Source organism: Sceloporus undulatus, chromosome 1, assembly GCF_019175285.1.
Source record: "Sceloporus undulatus isolate JIND9_A2432 ecotype Alabama chromosome 1, SceUnd_v1.1, whole genome shotgun sequence".
NCBI lineage: Eukaryota > Metazoa > Chordata > Lepidosauria > Squamata > Phrynosomatidae > Sceloporus > Sceloporus undulatus.
The window spans coordinates 136,107,310-136,129,626 of NC_056522.1; the positions used below are offsets into that span (position 1 = coordinate 136,107,310).

Here is a 22,317-nt window from a genome sequence, read left to right on the forward strand (position 1 = left end):
TATATGTGTTCACTCATAAATTTGTTTAATCCCTCCTCCATGTAAATCTGCAGTCATACTAGCATATAACACATGATTACACTGACAGTCAGTATTGTGAATGAACTTCACTGAAGATCATTGTGTTTGAGCTAAAGTAGGGTGACATTGGCCTGTTACAGACTGCCAAAATAAAGCTGCTTCGGGTCTCTTTGGATGTATGCTATTTAAATAATGCATGGGTCCTAAAAGTCTGGAGGTCGTACCAAAGCCACACTCGATTCCTAAGCACTGGAGTGCAGCTTTGGTGCAGCTTCCGGATTCTTAGGATGCATGCATCATTTAAACAGCATACCTCCAAAGAGACCTGAAGCAGCTTTATTTTGGCAGTCTGTAACAGGCCATTGAAACAGTTTATCACGGGGAGCTCATGCTGTTCTGCCACTTCACATGCAAAGAGAGAGTCTGCTGACACTGCAAGTGTGCTACCACCCTAAAAGATACTCAGCATGTGCCTTTGCTGATGCCGATACCATGCACCCTCACCCTAGCCTCTAAGAATGAAATAATGGGTATCAGGGACCTTTAGAGTGTGTTAATATTTCCACCTGGAGCTGCTTTCCACAGAGCCACTTAGTCCCTCAATGGCCAGAGTTTGGGGATTCTCTCTCAAATCTGTGCATGGTGGCTCTGGCAAATCTCTCCAAGCAACTCACCACCATGCCTAACTTAGCAAACCATTCAAAGCCAGACTTTGGAATGGCTCTCCAGGGAGGCATAGACCATGCCAACCTGTAGCATTCCTGAAGCTATGCAACCTGAAGTAGCAATTCAATGGGAGAGTTGGCTCTGCACTCATCAATTTCTTGTTACACATACAGACACATTCTACTGTTACGATGTTTTATCATGACATAATAATAATAATAATAATAATAATAATAATAATAATAATAATAATATCCCACCTCTCCAAGCAGATCAAAGTGGCTAACAATAATAAAACAACATTAAAATACAGTAAAACATCATAATCCATAAACCCTCCCATCCATAATAAAAATTCATTTTAATTATAAACTAAGCAGGGACAATTGAGGGGTAATTGATTATAGGCCACTGAGAGGCTAGTCTGGGAAAGCCTGCCAGAAGAGATATGTCTTGATTGCCTTTTTAAAGCAGTCAAGACTGACAGTATGTCAGATCTCCTCCGGCAAGTGGTGGAACAAGCAGAGGGGGCAGCGTGGGCAACTGATAGGGGTTCAAGATGAAGAAGATACAGAAGATATTATTTGGATGATCTCAGTTTTTTTTAATGAAACTAAGGGCAGATCTACACTGGCTGATCCTGGAATATTCAAGCCCTGAAGCTGCCCTGAATTCCCCCCAAAATACCTCTGTATTTTATAGAGAACATATTTACTTTTTAAAAAGAATCAAGGCTAGTCCTCAGTTCAGCACCTGGCACATTAGGCTGTTTTTATCATAGGACATTTTAGTGCCTTCAGATCTTCCGTTATTTTCCCGTTGGTGGTTTTATCTAACTTACATTGTGATCACTGCACTGTTCACACATTTTGTTTGTTCAATCTCTACCACTTTGGATTTTATTGCTAACTGTCTAGAAAACATGAATTGGTGTGTTTCAGCTATAACAACAACAAAATATTTTATTGAGCTTGCAAATCCCAGCATGGGATCACTCTGTTACCTATCTCATCCACTGCCACCTTTCTCACCTTTTACCACAGTCTTGCTAGGTCTCCAGACTACCAACCTCTGTATCACATTTCCTTATTTGCAAGTCTGAAAGGGTGGCTTAGCAGGTCACTACTGTGATGCTGGAGTGTTAAGTCCAATCATACACAGGACTGGCACCAAGGTTGGCTAAACTCATGTCACTGTGGGTTGGAAGTGTTGGAAATGATGGCAGCCTCGTGAGGCACATCTTTCAGGGCTTACTTTGAGATCTGTATGCATAGGATTGGAGCTGAAGTCAAATAAATGTCTTCTATCATACCTGTACCTTCAGTCTACAATGTGATTAAGCACAGCTTGCTCTTCTTGACCATTCTTCAAATTAGTGGCACTAATTAGTGCTAATGACAATGTTGCTTTTGGTGATAGGCACACCTGTCTATACAGAAGCCGACTGTCTGTCAACACATTTTATTTAACAGGTGCTGTTAAGAAGACAAGGCAGCTGGTGAGCTGACTATCCTAGGATGCAAGAAAAACAAAACAAAACAGGTTTTGTCTCCTCCCTACATTCAAAGTTATGATTCTTGTCTGCTTATTTATGCATACAGAATGTTTAAAGGACAGATATAAGCAAAATGTGATTGGATTGTCATTATTTTGAAAATTTGGGGCCCCAGCCCCAAATCAATATTATTTTGTATCAAGAAACAATATAAGATGAAAAATAAATTAAATTAAAATAATAGGTTCAATCTTATTTGATTAGCATTGATTTATAATTAATGGCATCCCTAGGATCCCATATTCTGTTCCCTCCCTCCCCCCACACACATTTTAGCAATCAAATGCTTTGATAATACTAGCCTATATAGTTTTGAAGACTATAAAACAGGTGAACTATGAAAGCAACGGCTGGAATTTTGCATTGAGTGATATATTGTGAAATTCAGCAGAGGCATCACTGCTACTCATTTCCCCCTCATTCTCCAAACCCATCTTGAAAGCTGTTGCAGTTCTCCAATACCAGCTGGAGAGTAAGGATGGGAAGTGACAGGGAAGCATCCAACTATGTTCCTATATATAGCTAAGCCCACAGCTCTGGAGGCCCTCCAAAGCCAGTGTGCTTTTGAATGCTGTACTGTAACGCGGGAGAGACCAGGGTTCAATTATCTGGTTGGCTATGGAAACCCACTGGTCACACACACTCAGCCTCAGAAAATCCTATGATAGGTTTGCCTTAGGGTCACCATAAGTTGGAAATGATTTAAAGACACATAACAACAACAACAACAACAACAGAACACAGCTGGATCCTTCCCTGCCCCCCCCCCCCACGTTCTTCACTGAGCAGTAAATGACTTTGTTGAGAGGATGCAGCAGGTAAAAACTGGGCTTTTAGGGAGAGTTTGATTGTTGCAGCGTCAGTAGAGGGTTCTCCCTGCCACAATTGATCATAGGAACAACTAGGAGTGACCATATTACACCAATATTGAAATCACTCCACTGGCTGCCTATTAGTTTCCGGGCACAGTACAAGGTGTTGGTCATTACCTTTAAAGCCCTCCATGGCTTGGACCCAACCTATTTAAGGAATCGCCTCCTTCCATATAATCCACCCCAATGCACTAAGATCCTCTGGGAGGAATTTGTTGCTGTCCACAAAGACCAGATTGACGGCAACATCCCAGAGGGCTTTTTCTGCAATCGCTCCCACCTTATGGAATGGCCTGCCAGGCGAGATCCATCAAATTACCAACCTAGAGAGCTTCAAGAAAGCTGTCAAGATGGATCTCTTCCGGCAGGCCTTCCCGGAATAGAACCCGGACACGTAAAGCTCCCCCGCCCCCCCGAGACATATATAAGTGAAGATTCTGCCCACCGTTATTCTATCACTGTACCATCATTTTTAGATTTTATTGGCTGTAATTTTAATGGATAGAATTGTTTAATCCTTTTTAAAGGGGGGAATTGTATATATTGTTGTATTTTTTTAAAGGTTGTACACCACTTTGTGGTAACAAAAAGCGGGATATAAATAAAAGTTTTATATTTTTTATTTATACAATGTCCTAAAAGTGAGTTATGCAGTTGGACTACCAGGAAGCCAGTCACTGCTTTACAAATGGCTACTTGTCTTTCACTGAATTCCATCCCTGGCAGTGTTCCACAGACCTAAGCCAAAGTAACATGTATTTTCTCTTCCTTCCCAGGTTTTAATGCACTGGCAATTAGTTTAAGAGTAAGATAGCATATGTAATAAACATGGTTTGCACAGACTATTTGTTTACTTCCCTAAAATGTAAGTTTCTAAAGTGTGATTTGTACGTTTATTGGCTTTATCTGTAAGATAAAATGGGAAGGAAGTTCCACATGTAAAATAGCATTTGTCATCCTCCTTAGTAGATTATTGTGTCTAAATCTCTCCTATTTTTGCATTAAGTGGAATAGTAAATACCTTGAGTCAGATCCTTTAACACTCAACTGTTCTCTAGTCCTCTCAGGGCAGCATCTTTTCCCTTCCTTTTTCTAACTAGGAAGTTTCTCCGTCTTATCAGATGTAAGAGACCACACTGAACTTCCCCAAACCATTGGGGGGTGACCTATCATAATAGCAAATTCTGGATAGGAGTAAGGTTCTACTTTAAAACAAGGGACACATTTCCCAAGAATTTAGAACTATATTTTACAGATGCCATCCCTGCTCTTCAAAATTTTGAAGCAGATGAGTGCTTTCAATGGCAACAGACTGAAGAGCACAAAAAGCAACTAAATAGAAGCAGAGGGACACATATGGCCAGTATGCTGCTCACACAGTGATTCAGTGGTAAAGATGCTGACTCAGATGATCACAGAGTCAGCAAGTCAGCAATTCAAGATCCAAGTGCCATGGAATGGAGTGAGGTCCGGTCATTAGTACCAGCTTCTGCCCATCTAGCAGTTTGAAAGCATGTAAAAGTGCAAGAAGATAAATAGGTACCACTTTGGTGGGAAGGTAACTGCATTCTGTGCACTCATGCTGGCCACATGACCACTGGATTGTCTTTGACAATGCTGGCTCCCTCAGCTTAGTAACAAAGATGAGCCCTGTCCCCTACAGTCGGACAAAACTAGACAATCTTGTCAGGGGAAAACCTTTATCTTTTGCCCACCCTGGAAATCTAAATTGAGTGGTAAAATAAAATGTTCTCTTCCAGCGATTCTGCTTTCATATAGATTATTCCATTGTAATAAAGATATGTATGTGATCTACATGCAGTAGTGCTTCTAATGGTAACTGCTTCAGATACTCTTACAGATACAATGCAGTTTGTGGAGAAAAGGGTAAAAGTTCTGCTGCTCATTCCAGTCTTCTGAATAGTGTTCCTCATCTGGCTATTCAAAACTAATATATCCGCCTCAGCTTCCACTGTAATGGTAATATATCCGTTAGCTGGTTATGTCTTAGGTCCTAGGATCAGACCACTAGGGCCTCAAACTGAGCTGAAAAGCAAAGAAGTCTCCAATACCATAATTATATTCAAGATAGTCTTCCTGACTGCACTCTCACCTCAAATTTCAGTGTTTTAGGCAGTGGAAGGAATAGATTAAAGATGTCTGTAAGAGTTATTGCAAACTATCTTCTGTAAATTCAATTTTACTTCATTATCCAACAGGAAGGATCATCTTTTGTCCCAACAAAAAGGATTTCAATACTCGTCACATAGAAAATAGTTGCTTACCGGTGGTGTGCTGAAAATGTAGAATGATGAACCTTTCAGTGCCAGGAACTTGAATTTATAGAGCTGCGGAGTGTCTGCTCCCTGGAGCCTTTCATTCACCCACCCCATCTGTATCACCTGCAGAATAAAATCTTTAAAACTTAGTCTATCAGCAGTGACATATAAGCATATGCATAACTCTTCCTGAGAACCATCTTTTTGTCTTTACACATCAATGTTCTAAAGTCTCTAATGAGCAAATCCACCATGCGTGTGTGAGCTATAAAACTTGTCTCTGAAACCTGGCTTCTCTTTGTATCCCTAAAATGAACTGCACCATAGAAATTGTTCAATGTACAACAGAATTATAACACTGTAGTTATGGGAAACTAAACCATGTGCACATGCCATAACTGTTAACTATGGGAGAAGTCATAGGTTGGCGGATAACTACTTGCTTTGCATATCTTACATCTCCAGCACTTTCAGGCAAGAGATCTCAAGTGCTTTGGTTGGTTGGAGTAAGCCTCAAGGATTCTCTAGAGATTTGGAAGACGTAAGACTTTCCCTTTCAGTTTCATTTTACCCTTCTCATAGAAATGTCTTCTCTTTCAAAGACAATGTCGCTATGCTGGAACTTCTTGGTAATTTTCCACTTATATGTGTATTAAATTTGATAGTAGTCATTGGCGGGGTACAAACCGCCGCTTTGCGGCGGTCCGCCGCCGCCGCCATTTGCTCCGCGCGGGAGCCGCAGCAGCCAAACCGCGCGGCTCCCGCGCGGAGCAAAAAAGAAGCTCCATTTCGGGCGCCGCCATCTTGTACGTATACAATACGTACTAGGGTTAGGGGGGGTGCGGAAGCACCGCCCCTTCCTAACCCTAGTACGTATTGTATACGTACTAAATGGCGGTGTGTATCCCGCCATTGTTTGTAGTCATTGTTTCCAATGTGCTCACCAATATTTACATTTTTCTTTAGGTTTTGATTGTCTGTGAAATCCAAAGCTTTCTTCTGGTTGGCTCAATGACCAGCTGTTCCCAAGCACAGTCATTTAGATTGCCTCTGGGACATGACCTAGATGTACAAGACACATTCTGCTTTGGATCCTCCCTAATCTCATTCTCCATCACCCTTAGCATTTTGTCATGAGACTGTTGCTACATTCCTAGCACTAGATTACTTTTGGGGAACAGTATTGTCATCCACAGTGATTCTGTAAAGCTGTTTGCCCCTAGGTTTGCTTGATACTATGGCTTCTAATATATGAACTGTACCTTGCCTCTAGTCCCTTTTCCTTGTCTATCCTTTGAAACCTAAGCACTCCAGCTCTTCCATCTTGCATTAACACAGAAATCCTTGCACATGATGCCCCTCCCTCTGGTCTCTAAATACTCCCCTTTACAACTTGGACTGCTATGCTCCACTAGATGCTAGTGTCCTTTTTTTGCCAAGGGTCCCATTGACAGTTTTTCAAAAATCACATTCATTCTTGCAAAATGATTCATCCCAACTTGAAACTCCAATTTCTGTTAGCTTTATCACCAAGGTCACATAAAATGCTGGTCTGGTAACTCTTTGGTGCCTGATGAAAGCATTCTGGTACCATTCTAGTTTAATCCAACATTGAAATGTCTCAGTCTCTTATCACTTGTCTAGCTACTTCTGCATGTGAAACAAGTAGCATTTCAGCATTTACCCCCGAAAGCCTCATGACTACATTCCTCTCATTATTAGTGATAAGATACAGCACTGTCTACCAGGATCTTTAGACAATACTCCACAAAGCTTTGCACAAATCTTCTGTGATATGAAATGATTGCATTCTACAAGTGCTTCTGAAGTGGCCATTGTGTACTGAAGAGGGAGAATTATTGCAGCTAAATTAGTACTTGAAAATCAAAAATAATGCAAATTATTTATTGGAAGAGTTAGTGTCTGCAGCAGTTTCTCTGGAAAACAGGAGAATGAAGAGCCTCATTCATTTTTTAAATTACGTGGGCATGCTTATATGACAACTGCATAGTGAATTTTAAGCTGATGCATCACTTACACTCTACTTAAAAGAAATTTCCCATTTCTCCCATAGACTGACTTATATAATATCACTGCAGTTCAGGGCTCATCCATGACATTTTGCTGCCTGAGGCAAAGATGGTACCCTCTTCTACACTGACTGACTGACTGACAATCTTTCTTTAACTCCGACTATGGAACAGAGTTCACAGCTCTATCTGAAGCTAGAAGAGGCCAGAGGACAAGCTATGTGGTACCTAATTCTCTTCTCCAATATGCTATTAACAACTCCTAGTCTGTGCCACCTGAGGCAAAGGCCCCACTTTGTCTAATAGGGTCAGCCTTGTTGCAAACAGAAATGGCTGATATAACCTGGAATCCTATGAGCGCACAGAGTTCCTATTGCTGGGCATACTGGATTGGAGGCTTTTCTCTTGCTGTGGTTGAAGATGGGTGAACAAAACTTGTGCATGTTTTCTTGCACTGCCAGTAGAATTCTGTTACTTGATCTGGAGTGGAACTGCTCCTAGATAAAACTGACATTTTATTTTGCTTTTATGATAAATGATGACAACATGCTTATCTGAACCGTCCAGACATCGTCTTATGTGAATGGATGGATTCTATGTACACAGGAGCTGTGTGTTAGCTGTTTAAAAACCCACTGTACAATGCCTATACAGTATCACAAAGGGAGGGTACAGTTTCCAATCATGCAGATAAGCCCAGTTGCTTAGGAAAAACTGAGTATTATTAATACTGGATTTAATTGTCTACAGAGAACCACAGATAATTATTTTCCTTTTTCATAGGCATCATATTGTGTGCTTGTAAATGCCTCTAATGCAGTGGTTCCCAACCTTCCTATTGCTGCGACCCCTTAATACAGTTCCTCATGTTGTGGTGACCCAAACCCATGAAATTATTTTCATTGCTACTTCATAACTGTAATTAAATAGGTGTTTTCTAATTGTCTTAGGCGACCCCCATGAAAGGGTCATTCGACCCCCAAAGGGGTCCCGACCCAAAGGTTGGGAACCACTGCTCTAATGTCTCCCACGGTTATTTGATGATAGTCTGAAACATGTGGTGAATGTGTATGGAAAGTGACAAGTTACCAGAAGCTAGTCTTTCCCAGAAAATTTAGCCCTAATATAGTAGATAGTTATGTGGGTATTAATTTTAAAGATCGATGTGCTGAGTCCTTTTTTGATCTGTAAGAAATTGTGGCCTGCTCCAACCTAGTCTCATTTCTAGTCTGATTATGGCATTTTATGTTTTATTTACTTCTGTTAGTTTCTCCCTTTGAAGAGCTATGGCTGGAGTACCTGGGGTTTCATTCTTACTGGAATGTTTGGGACAGAGAACTCGGTACATGGATTTCAATGAGCTGCCTGAAGAACAATTCAAAATGTAAAAGCGCTAAGGTTCACAATCTTGTATGAGCAGAAATCACTTTTGTTCATGCAAGGGATGAATGGTGGAGGATCTGATTTCTGCTAATTCTCTCTGGCAGCTGCAGCCCCCCCCCCCCCCCTTGAGAAATCCAATATACATGATTTTTTTTTGGAGGGTTCAAGAAGCTGCAGTGGAAAGGCCTGACACAAGTTGAGTCTCCCTTATCTGGAATTCCAAAATCCAAAATACACTCATCAAAACTCAAAACTTTTTTCATGGGTGGTTGAGATAGCAACATTTTTGTTTTCTGGTGGTTCAGTGTACACAGACTTTGTTTCATTCATGGCGTTATTAAAAAGTATTGTATAAAATTACATTCAGGCTATGTGTATAAGATACACATATGTAACATAAATAAATTTCATGTTCAGACTTGAGTCCCATTTCCAGGATATTTCATTACATACGTACAAATACAGGTATCACAAAATAAATATATAAATAATAATCTGAATTCCAAAGTATTTCTGGACCCAAGCATTTGGGATAAAGGAAGACTCAACCTGTAACATCCCATTCTACAATCAACATTTTGCTGTTAGGATCTAAGTAGACCACTACAGGATTGCACAACACTTCTCCATGATTAAACAAAGCAATCTGGTTAGTATTGTTTAGACTGCATATGCATTACTGCTTCCATTTAAAAAAATGGTAAAAATGATACACAGATAATGTGAAGCTTAAAAGAAAACATGAGCTTCACTTTTATGCACAATTTATTTTGGAAATTGTAAGCATCATTACAATAAATACAGGACAGTGAATTGCTGGGCATAAAAGTAGGGAACAAACAATTATTCCTCAGACGTTATATGTAGGCTGGTAAGATCATGTGGTTGAAAACAGAAACAATGACTTCACTGGGAGCAAGTTCTGCCTTTAAGTAAGTAATTAATGGCTTTCCATCCAGCATTGCACTGCAATAAAAAATTAAGAAGGCAAAGAAAGTTGTAGCTTCAGGCATCTTAGGTTGTTTGTTTGCTCTATTTATTCAAATACAAATGAACAGTTGGTGACAGCAATTATACAGAATGGAAAGCGAAGCTATAATGGATTCTGCTTCTCTGGAAAGCTGCTTGTTTCATATGAATATATAATCAAAGCTTGTAGATAGACCAAGTCAACCAAAGCTTATGCTACACCTTCTTTCACAGTTAGTCTCAACAGTGCTACAAGATCCCTTTGCAATCAAATCTGGTGTTATCATAAACTTGCAGGTTAAACATCTTGAATTCTAAAACCAGCTTGCATGCTAATTATATCAAGGGCAATTTTAAGTACTGCAAAATCAATTGGTCTAATTGTACATCAGGGCATAGATATGAGAAGCAAATTATTAATGGCATTGCTGGTAAGTTCCTAGAGCTACACTATTCATTACAGACAATGTATTCATTTTATCAATCGTCCTTTCCCAGTTATCTATCATAAGGTCTTACCCATATGTTTATTCCCCTTTCCAACACTGATTTGGCCTGATGGATAATTTTAAAGGCCTCCTGACCTTTGGGGGAGGGGGACCTTTTAGTCTACCACCCCACCTCCTTCCCTGTGGTGATACCACCACCACCACTATCACCAGCAGCAGCAGCCAAAAAAAAAAAAAAAGGTACTCTCTCCAGGAAGTACTGCTGCTGTGCCCATTAATTTAAACTACCCCAGTGTTCATTCACAGTATCCCACCCTGATGGAGTAGTGCTCCAGAGTGACTCTGTCAAGATCACAGAAGCACTGCAGGTCAGTCAAAATAGCAGGTACAGTTACAATCTCTGCCAGTGAGGTTGGCTTTGTCGCCAGAGGGAGAGTTCTCCACTGCTGCCCTTGATGGCACTGCCTGCAATGCAGGGCTTTGTTAACTTTGCTACCCTAAAGGGGCATTCTATCCTCTGCAGCTGTCACCTCTAAGAGGGACCCGACATTTTGAGTCCCAATGGGAAGGGGTGGTCTGCCAAGGCCCTTTTAAATCTGCTACTGATGCTGTTCATGAGAAAGCATTTTAACTGTGTAAGCCTGGCAGCTTAGTCTGAAAAAACAGTCCATTTCTTGCCCTGAGAAATTTACAGTCTGTGGTCTGATTGCTAGGAAGATTGCTAGGACAAAGCAGACATGAACAGCAAGCAAACAAAGGTGAGTTGTGATTCCCTATTAGAGTAATTCCAATGAATCAATGAAATACTGGCCAAGTCCATAGTATGTAAATTCCATTCATTTATTAGATCTACTTTAGTGGACCTAAAAGTTGGATGTAGGACAATGTGCCCACATATAGTTACTTTTACATAGACTTTGGTAACAATCTTACATGCACCGAACTCAGTGGGACTTCTACATAGTCATGCAAAGAATTTGTGCTATATATCACAAGTAGTAATGAAGACTAGAAGTTAAGAATGATTTTTATGAACCAAAAATAATTTCTTCATAGTGATTTTATTTTCAAAATACGGAAAAGATATAGATAGGCAACCTATTACAGTCCGATTGTAAAAGTCCCAATACTATAGCAATAAAACCTGGAATAATATGTGATCAATAATTCCTATTAAGCTAATAAAAACACCTAATTTTAGACTTCCAGTAAAGTAAGGACAGGTAAATTCCTTTAAATTGAACTCAAAGAACAGAGTTGTGTGCAGTTTTTTTTTATGTATAGATAACATAATCTCATTTAATGTTTTGCTAAAAAAGAAGAACATGCAGAGATTCAATGATGTATGTGTTTTTAGAAACTGAATCACGAATCTGCTTCCTAAAACAACACAAGAGGTATTTTCAGTTTTTCTGAACGTTATGATAAATTACAGAAGGCAGAATCAAAAAGTGTTAATATTTGGAGAGCAGGAATGGTAAACATTCCACAAGTTCAAACAAGATGATATACACATCTGTGCTATTGAGCTGACATACCATTTTCAAATATATGAGCCTTAAAAGACAAGAGTCTCATAGGAAAACACACACACACACACTTGCTACATTAGGTTGAATTTAAAGTAGAGATGAAGATAACAAACTACTTTCACAAGTGCAATTGGATTTCACTCATACTGGATCTGTCCTGTTACAAATTCTGGGGAGAATTTTGTAGCAAAGTTAGATAACATACACATATAAGGAAAGCAGGTGTAACTTTACACATGTATAGTGGGAACAGAGGAAGCTGCCACACACTGACTCAGATTACTGAGCAACCTATCTCAATATTGTCAATAGTGAATGGCAGTGGCTTGGGTTTGTGTCTCCATAAATCAGTAATTGCGAAGGAAAAGTTTGTGTGTGTTGGGAGGAGCTGTTGGTTTAATATCTTGTCTGTGTTTCTCCCTATTGCAAGGGGATGGCCATTCCATGAACACAATAATGGATGAGATAGATTTTTAGTATGATTTAGCATTGTTGTTTTGATGTGCCTTCAAGTCTTTTCTAAGTTATGGTGACCCTATGGTGGATTTATCATGTGGTTTTCGTGGCAACATTTTTTCAGAGAGGGTTTGTGGTTGTCTTTCTATGGAACAGTGTGTGTGTGACTTGCCCAAGATCACCCAGTAGATTTCCATGGCTGAGCAGGGATTCTCTTCTTCTCCTCTCTGAGTCCTAGTTCAACACACAAAGCGCTACACCACACTGGCTCCCATTTAGGATCTAGCATAGCTTCTTATTAAAGGGGGGAGGAAGCGACAAGTTACAAGAGTAACACCCAACACAAGGGATATAGAGAAGAAACAAAACCTTGAGTTCTTGAAAAATATGATTTCATTCTTGGAATTAGCCCAATGTGTTTCAGCCTAGTAATATTTAATGGCCTTCTGAAGGGACTGACAAAAGAAAGCAAAGGGACAATACGTAAACAACAAAAATTATAACAGGAGACAAGTTATAATTTGCAATATCAATTTTGTGAATATCTTGCGTCAAGATGGATGTAAAATGTCTCAGTTTTAAAAGCACCTATTAACCCAAATAAACATGCGTATGTATGCAAGTAGAAACTATTACTTACAGTGTAACTTTAAAAATGCCTGCAGGGAATCCAAAAGAGCATTTCCAGAGCTCATACCTGGCCCCTGATAATTTGAGATGTAGGAAGCAGAGCATTATGCGGTTCCATTTTCCCCCAGTGCGTACCAAGGATATCTTTATTCTAGAATAAAGTGCAGTTTGACTTATGATAGCATAAGCCGAAAATTGCAGAGTACCATCAAAAAATTTTGGTACATCTTGTGGGATGTATATAGGTGCCAGAAAAAGTTCCCACTTTAAAGAGAACTCATAGCATTCATGAAATATTAATAAGAAGTGATTTCAGAACACATCAACATACCCATCCCAACATTCTCACATCAACAACGATTCCATGTGAATATTGTACTTATTGTAAGTACAAATCAAGATAGCAAAGTTTGTGAATCATAATAATAATAATAATAAATCATATACCCTAAAACAATTTTCACCTTGTAGCACTCTATATGTGATTTATGCCATCAGGTATCCCTGCAACAAATTATATATAGGGAATATCTAGAGCACTGGGAACCATCTAAGAAATATCAGGAACAGAAGATCAGGTGCCCCTTTGGTTGACCATTTTCAGGAACACGATCATTCCTTTAAGAATCCACCCCCCCCCCCCCCCCAGAAAAACAGAGGCCCCTGCTTAAAAAAACAGATAAGGATTGGATATTGAGAAGTGACACATTTTCTCTCCATGGTCTAAATGTGGACTTAGAGGCTCGACAGTCCGCCCCTTTCAGCGCTGGATTGGGGCTGTGGTATTTACATGCCACAGCCATGATCTGGCCTTTCTGTGGCAGAAAAAGGAGCCATAAAAAGTGACTCCTTTTTGTGCCACGGAAAATGCACCATAGCTGCTGGCGCTGTGAGTTTTTGGTGCTCCTTTAGTGCAGCATCATGCCAGCATGAAAGCAAAGTTGGGGCATGTGTCATGCGGACACCATGCCCCCACTCTGCCCCCAAGCTGGCCTTTATTGCTGGTCTGTACACCCTGTTAGAGTATATCTATCTATATTAAAACTCAAGTTTTCACATATCACCATTCTGCAGTAGAATTGCTATAAGGATGTCCTTGGTACACCTTGAAAAAAAATTGAACAGTATAATACTCTGCCTCCTACTTCTCAAACCAGCAGGTACCAGGCTAAAATCCTAAACAGTAAAGAAGATATAGAACTAAGCACTAAAGTTAGAATCATCCAAACCATTGTATTCCCTATCACCATGTACAGATGTGAGAGCTGGACAGTGATGTCTTTTTGATGCTAGGTTTTACTTTTCCAAAAAGCCTTTGGAAATTGATTTCCAAAGAGAAGGGCTTTTTTTAATGGTTATACTATTCTCAATCTTTGCTCTAAAGTAAATTTGAAATGTTTTTAATCTGTTTTTGTTTAATACTAGTTTAATATTTATGTTTTATTATGATGATTATCTTTTAACTGGGTGTATTTTTATTCTGTCTTATGTAAGCTGTCTTGATTCCCAGTCTAGGGGAAAGGAACGGGGGGGGGGGGGGGGGGGGGGAGGGGGGGAGGAGCAATGATGGAACGATAACTTTATGGCTACAAAGAAAGTTCTTTCCTGTCCTACCTGGAGATGCCAAGGGTTGAACCTGGGACCTTTCACACAAACAGCATGTACATGGTAAAGCTATAGCCTTGATATGATGTGAGTAAAACTTAGGCCCTTTCACATATCACAATTATAAGGCTATGATTCCAGTTTAATTGCCATGGTTCCATCCTACAGAAGAATGGATCTAAAGTTTAGATAAGGGGATTTAGAATTCTTAGCCAGACTGATCTACTGCCACATCAAACTATACATTTCAGGAGTTCTCAGGATGCAGCTATGGCAATTTAAGTGTAACGATAGTGCTATAATTGTGTAGTGTGAAAGGTCCCAGGAAATTTCAACACCTTCTGGCACTTTCATATGTGATTAATCAAAATAGACATTTGAACCACAGGATATGGTTTCAATGGGGAAAAGACACAGAATTCCCTTGCTTTAAGAGTCAATGATATGCATTGATGCAGGAAGTGTGACTCTCTTGCTTCCTGCATTTGAACTGATTGCTGACAGCATCCATCCTTAATATTATCTAATTATAAATACATGTCCATTATTAAAATGAAAATGAAGATGATGGAAATCTTCTTTCTTATTTCAGATCAATTTTTGGAAGCAGAAGTCACTAATTTTGTTCTGACAAAGGTGCACACACACACAAAACTTTCATAACTAGACATTGCTTTATTTAGAAAATGATTTTATCAGATATATTGGAAGTCATACTAAATGGAGTTCTTCATTCTTTTTGCTAACTCTGTTCTTACTGGTTTCACAGTGGAAGACCTACCAGAGATTTTTCTTACATTTGCTTGAATAGTAATTAATGTTTTTGCTGACCACCCAAAAACATGATAGTTACATGCTCCACTGAAGGAAATTTTGATCTGAGTTAAGTGGATCCAGAGATAAATATGTTTATCTCCCATGCTTCACAGATGAATTTTTCTTGCAGGAAGAATAAATACACATTCCCAAGTGGTCAATAACAATTAGCAGGTTGTATTTAGCTGTGCCTAACTTCTGAGTACTCTTAATGCATAATGCAACCAGCTCTGAAAAATTGGAGGATAGACATTTGAGGAAGAGAGGAAGATGTGGGGGAAGAAGGTATTCCACTATCAGTATAGAAATACAATTTTATTGCCAGTGTAGTTGGCTTAAATATTCTAAAGGCACCAGATCTCATCTGATCGTGGAAGCTAAGCAGAGTCACCCCTGGTTGGTATTTGGATGGGAGACTGCCAACAACTAGCAGATGTTGTAGGCTGTATTTCAGAAGAAAGAACTGGCCAAACCATCCCTGAGTATTCCTTGCTTAAGAAAACCCAATGAAATTGATGAGGTCACCATAAGTCAATAGGTGATTAGAAGGCACAAATATATATACACACAGAGAGCAGTTGGCTTCTATATAAATGAATGGAAGGGATAACATTTTGTTCTTTCCTTCGGGCCCAAAAATGACTTGGTTTGGTCCTGAGGTTGATGTCAAACTCTTCCAAGGAAGAAAAAGAAAAAGTGATTAACTTTGGCCAGAGTACTTCTGGATCTTTGTTTTTTGTTTGACTGAACAACAGAAAATAAAAGTGATGTGACATTTAGAATAATAATGCAGGAATAATAGTATTATGATAAAATGAATATCATACCTGGTCTGAGGGAGAACAGCATTTATTTGCCATCTTCATCTGCAAAAAATGAACACAAATTGTTACCAGCACATGTTAAATCAGATAGTCCAATCAAGCATTTGTGAGTTTCATAGATAGCTACCATTTGATCCCAGTTATAATACAACTACACAATAATTACATTTTCAATATTTTTTGGCATAAGCATATTAACATTACAGAGTCAGATGATAAAAAAAGTATAGTGAACTGGATGCCATGCTTATAATCTCAGAATGATTAGGATTTAAAATACTGGTCATTCATTTATTACCTCATATGAACTTCAATTCAGCAAAATAACTGAATGAATTGTGAAGCTTATTTGTGTGTGTATTTCTGTTTTTCCCTATTGCTCTCTAAATCACATCTTAGAAATGTGACTCTTTGGAATACAACTTTCAGAATCCCCTGACTGACAGAGTTTTGGAGTTATGGTCTGCAAAAGGTAATTCTTCCAGGTTGTGTTCTAAACCACTGCTCAGCTATAGAAAGATGCAACAAAAACACATATAAGAAATAATGAGCTCCATTTTTGAAGTTGTTTCATTTATTTCATGGGGGAGGCAGGATGTAATGAAGTAATAAAACTTAACTCTGTGAAAGATTAAAATATGTATTTTTTTTAAAAAACAACACAGACACAGAACATCAAATGCACTTTGATCATGACCCTGAAAACATTTCTCCTGCAGGATTCTATTTTTGAAATGGGTAAGACCTGCACTCTGAGCCATTATTTTAATTAAAACGTTTACCTATGACTTATCTCTCAAAATATCCAGATTAATTTACAATGAAAAAATATTCAAAAATAAAAAAGAATAATATAAATCACATGATCATGAGGAACAATCTACAATGGCGTAACCTTAAAATAGCATTGAAATAGACCATGAAGGAAGCAACTGTTTATAAACCATTTAAAGTCTGTGCATATGCTTAAGGTCATGCATAAAGAATCCTGGCCCACCTGAATTCAGAAAGGATCTTCTACACATGGATGGGCTGTTACGCATCCCTCAGTAGAGCACTGCCTAGGAAAGCAAACCTAAATTCAAAGCCTTCTTATTTGAATAGGCTGCTACACAAACATGAGAACTGATATCCTGCCTTATTATAGCAACTCACTCTTGCACAAGCAGAGATGTCCCTACCATTTGACAAAAAGCTGCCTCAGGTGGCAGATCATGAGGAGTGGAGAAAAATGGCAAGATGCTGGAAAGCAGAGCTTCATGTGATTTGAAGTTCACTCCGTATCTCCAAGCTACCTTGCTATGGTGGAGTGAAACAATCCAGTCTCCATCATTGACATCAGTTTCTGTACATGCAATGGGGGAGAGGGGCCATCTTGTCTTCCTCTCAGTCAGAAAAAATGTATGGCGCCAACAAAGCACACGACGGCCCTGTGCTGTTTGAGAAACAGCAGTAGCAGATGCCCCTTTTATCTTGATGCTCACACTTTCCTTATACATATACCACTTTCTTGGGAGTTAATAAACAGTAAATAAATAGGCCATTTCCTGTACATATACTTACAGTGATAAAAGTAAACAAGCTGATAAAAGCTATATATGCATATATATGATGAAGGAGAACTTTTAATGGGTTTGAATACAGTGATTGCTGACTTCACCACATTCTTTCTTATTTCAGATGTCTCCTTGTCAAATTTTGCCTTTCTCCCTGTTTGGGCAGCATAAATTGGTGTGTGTGTGTGTGTGTGTGTGCATGCACACATAATGCTACCTGGATATATGATTAAATGTTAAAAATATATGTCCTTTTCGAACATTTTAAATGAAACCATGCAATTAGATCAGGGCAGCAACAGTAGGAAGAAGATATTTACATTTTCCCCCTTGGACTTCACTTAAAGTCCCCACACAACCCAGACTGAAAGCTGTAAGTAAACCTGCTGTGTTTATATCATGCATGGTTTTTTTAGTCCACTTAGGCTCATTGTGGGAAGCAGGGGGAGTACCTTCAGTCAGGGAAATGATGCAAAAGAAAACTCAAAAGCTTTCTCTGCCAATACTATTTTCCACCATGAATCAATTGTTTTCTCTTTCATTTAAAAATAAAAGCATTGGGACATTTAATGAAGAACTGTGCTTGAAATCAGGAATACTTTAATCCATTGGTCTGGTAGAGTCCTCAGCAAAAGCCTGATTGACAGGGAAGACTCTACCAGCACCTACCATCAGTACAGCCTCTTCACGGGAACATGAATCTCCCCACTATAGAAAGGTAGTGCCATCGGTGGAAAGCTTAGCAAAGCTAGAGGTAATTTACAGTAAGTAGTGATTTCAGTGAAAAATAAATAAATAAATCAGTCATAGGTATATTTCAAGGAATCGCTTACTAGATGGACTTCAATGGCTTGTTACAGAACTAAAAAACCCAGCAATAAAACACTTTGGCTCCTATATTCAATCAGAATATGGTAGCAGGGATGAACTGATTTTCACAGACCTCCTTGGACTAAAAAATCCAATGAAGGTTTATTCAGATGCAGCCTCCTGCTCCGCATTTAATGGGGCTAATTTGCTAGCAAGTATGTTTAGAACTGCAACCCAAGTAACTTTAAAAAGGTTATTCTTTTCGCTTTATAACTCTAATTTAATTTAGAACTTTATGAAGAACTTAGGAAGCAAACAGTGATGGTGATGAATTCTTCTTATGCTATACAATTAAAATATTAATTTTCAAAAAGGAATTCATAAATCCAGTCTTATGCTAGGGGCTGCTTACTTGGTAAAAACATCTTCAGGAGTAATGGAGAATATACACAGAAAAAAAGAAATTGAAAAGTTTGTACTTGAAGCCTTGCCAAATACAAGTTTCCTTCCTAGATATTTTTTGTCATATAAACAGCTATTCAAGTTTATACTGGGTTCAAAATAGTCTCTTGTCATTCTGAAACTCTTTCCTTTGCTTCTTATTATTCTTCAATGGTAACAAAAATGTACTAAATTCAGGAGAAGACCTAATATTATGCATTGCTTGTATATATTTTAAGTATATATACTGACCATAGTTTGCATGTTTACAGCTAAACAGATGTATGCATTAAACACATTTTCACCTCTTTTTATTCATATTTTGTATCACCCTCTCACTGGTCAAGTGTATCTTCCCATGCAGGTATATATCATCACACAGAGGGTAGTGGTGATGGGTGACTGGAGACTGCAGTCACCCATCAAACTAACCACCTCTAAATGTGCAGGCACTATACACTATACACAAGGTCTATTGTGTGGGCCCATCCATCTGACCAGGTATAAGATAGCCTATCCACTGTTATGCTCCACTCCTTAGACCATGAATACTGAATAGTTTTAACTGTCACAATTGTTGTATGTGATAAGGTTAATTGGTTTTATTGATATTACTGTTGTTGATTGTATTTTATTGTAAATTGTATTATTGAATGTATTTTACTAGGTATAATCCTGCCTCGATCTGCAGGGAGAGGCAGGAAAATATAAATAAATAAATAAATGATGATGATGATGATGATGATGATGATGATGATGATGATGATGATGATGATGATGATGATAATTGTGTAGGCAGATATTCTTAAGTTTGGTGACTTCATTGTCATTGCAGGGAAGGAGAGGGTTGGAACTCAGGCTGCCACAGTCACAGTTTCCCTTCCATGAATTGACTTAGCACAAAACCAAGGTAGCCTTTCTTCTACCTTGAGGCTAGCATTATGTATTGCACTTACTGATTTGTAACCTAGGCCCGTTCCGCATGGGCATAAAGTGCGTCCTGGGGACGTACTAGGGTCAGGGAAAGTGCATGCCTTACGCACACACCTAACCCTAGTACTTCCCCATGATGTACAAAATGGTGGCGCCCGTTCCACATGGGGGCCACCATGACTACGTCACGACTGCACCACCTCCAAATGGGGTGGCGCGGAAGTGACATAGTGGGGCCGCACGAGGGCGCCTGGGGCAACCTTTCCGCAGCCCCGGAAGGAGCTCAATTTTGGAGCTCCTTCCACGATTTGTGTCACTGGCGCATCCCCGCCACCATCGGGTGTCTTTGGGCATGAAGCCCCAAGGACACCCCTTTCCAGGCCGTGGGGAAGCATCCTTTTGCAGCTTCCCAGTGGCCTGGAAAGCAGTGGATTGGGGCCTCAGAGGCTGCCACTGTGGCAGCTGAGGCCCCAATCCAGTAGGGAAAGGGCCAGTTACAGGCCGCCCCAAATGGGCAGTCTGTAACACGCCCTAGTTTGGATGGGGCTGGCAACATCACTTTCCTTGCACCCTGATGAGTATTCTTTTGTCTGATGTGACTGCTGGCTATTGGGTGGGCTGGGGGAGGCACTGAAACAGGAGACATTACTTAGTTACACATATGTACATATTACACATATGTAACTTCAGTGGACCCTTTGAATACGTGGGGGATCTGTTCTGGACCACCATCCCCACATATGGGAAAAAACACAGGACCTCAAGTTCTGTTATTTGTTGTGGCCATGTATGGCATTTTAATGCCTGGGGCTCGCTGACAAGACTCTCCTAGACCACCTTTTGGAGGACTATGGAGAGGCGGTTCGTGCAGCTAAGAACTCGTTCTATGCTGCACGTGTCGCGTCCGCGGAGTCGCGTCCGGCAGAGTTGTTCAGGGTAGTGAGGGAGCTAACTCAGCTCCCTCCTGCCCTGAACCAGATCCTTGAACCTTCTAAGGCCTGCTGTGACCAATTTAACAACTTCTTCGCGGATAAAATCTCTCGGATAAGCGAAGGTCTTGAGGCCAGCCTTAGAGCAGAACCTAGAGTAGAGGTATCCAGGGCATCCGTGAACTTGGTTAGTCTGGATCAGTTTCAGTCTGTCAGTACCGAGGATGTGGACAAGATCCTTGGAAGTGTTAGGAAGACAACATGCCCTCTCGATCCCTGTCCCTCATGGCTAGCGGCACAGGGGGGCCCGGCTGTAACCTTGTTGCTACAGCAGATTATTAACACCTCATTGAGGGATGGGCAATTTCCAACAAATTTGAAATTGGCCATAGTAAAACCCCTATTAAAAAAGCCCTCCCTCGACCCCCTGTTGCATAACAATTATCGGCCAATTTCGCTATTGCCATTTCTGGGGAAGGTGATCGAGCGGGCGGTTGCAATCCAACTTCAATCGATCTTGGATGAAACGGAATATCTAGACCCATTTCAAACCGGCTTTTGGGCAGGTTACGGGGTTGAGACTGCTATGGTCGCCTTGGTCGATGATCTCCGTCTGGGCATGGACAGGGGAAGCGTGTCCCTGTTAGTGCTCTTGGACATCTCAGCGGCTTTCGATACCATAGACCATGGTATCCTTCTGGGGCGCCTGGCAGAGGTGGGAATCGGGGGCACTGCGCTCCAGTGGTTCCGTTCCTACCTCTCCGGGAGGTCCCAGATGGTGCAGCTGGGAGACGTGTGCTCCGACGAGAGGCCCCTTAAAACTGGGGTCCCTCAAGGAGCCATTCTGTCTCCCATGCTTTTTAACATTTACATGAAACCGCTGGGAGAGATCATCCGGAGACATGGGGCGCGGTGTTATCAGTACGCTGATGACACCCAAATAGTCTTCTCTATGTCTCCGACTGATGCAGTGACCGGGATTGGCGTCTCTCCTCTCGTGGCCTGTCTGGAGTCGGTAATGGGCTGGATGAGGGACAACAGACTCAGCCTGAATCCAGAGAAGACAGAAGTACTGGTGATAGGTTCCCCCGGTCCGGGGTTGGCAGTGGTTCCACCTGTCCTGAACGGAATCACGCTTTCCGTGAAGGACTCTGTACGCAGCTTGGGGGTGCTCCTGGACTCGTCGCTCCACCTTACATCTCAGGTGGATGCGACGGTCAGGAGCACCTGTTATCAGCTTCGGCTGATACGCCAGCTGCGTCCCTACCTTGACCGGGGAGACCTTGAAACTGTTGTACACGCCATGGTAACCTCTCGTTTGGATTTCTGCAATGCGCTCTACATGGGGCAACCCTTGTACCATACCCGGAAGCTGCAACTTGTGCAGAATATGGCAGCCCGTCTGGTCACTGGCACTGCCAGGGCCAGTCATATAACTCCAGTCCTTAAAGACTTACATTGGCTGCCTATTCGCTTCCGGGCGCAATACAAGGTATTGGTTATTACCTATAAAGCCCTAAATGGCTTGGGCCCAGGGTACCTGGAGGACCGCCTCTCTCCG

The 22,317-nt window shown here is 40.5% G+C and overlaps 1 protein-coding gene across 1 annotated transcript in view; it reads right to left on the reverse strand.

Moving 5' to 3' along the window:
* Positions 1-22,317, reverse strand: part of SNTG2 (syntrophin gamma 2) — a 188,157-nt gene that overhangs the window by 40,155 nt on the left and 125,685 nt on the right. Inside the window, exons 11-12 of the mRNA XM_042457420.1 lie at positions 16,091-16,129; positions 5,400-5,516 (exon numbers count right to left, since the gene is read on the reverse strand). Of these exons, the coding sequence (XP_042313354.1) occupies positions 5,400-5,516; positions 16,091-16,129 (156 nt within the window). The remainder of the gene's footprint in view (positions 1-5,399; positions 5,517-16,090; positions 16,130-22,317) is intronic.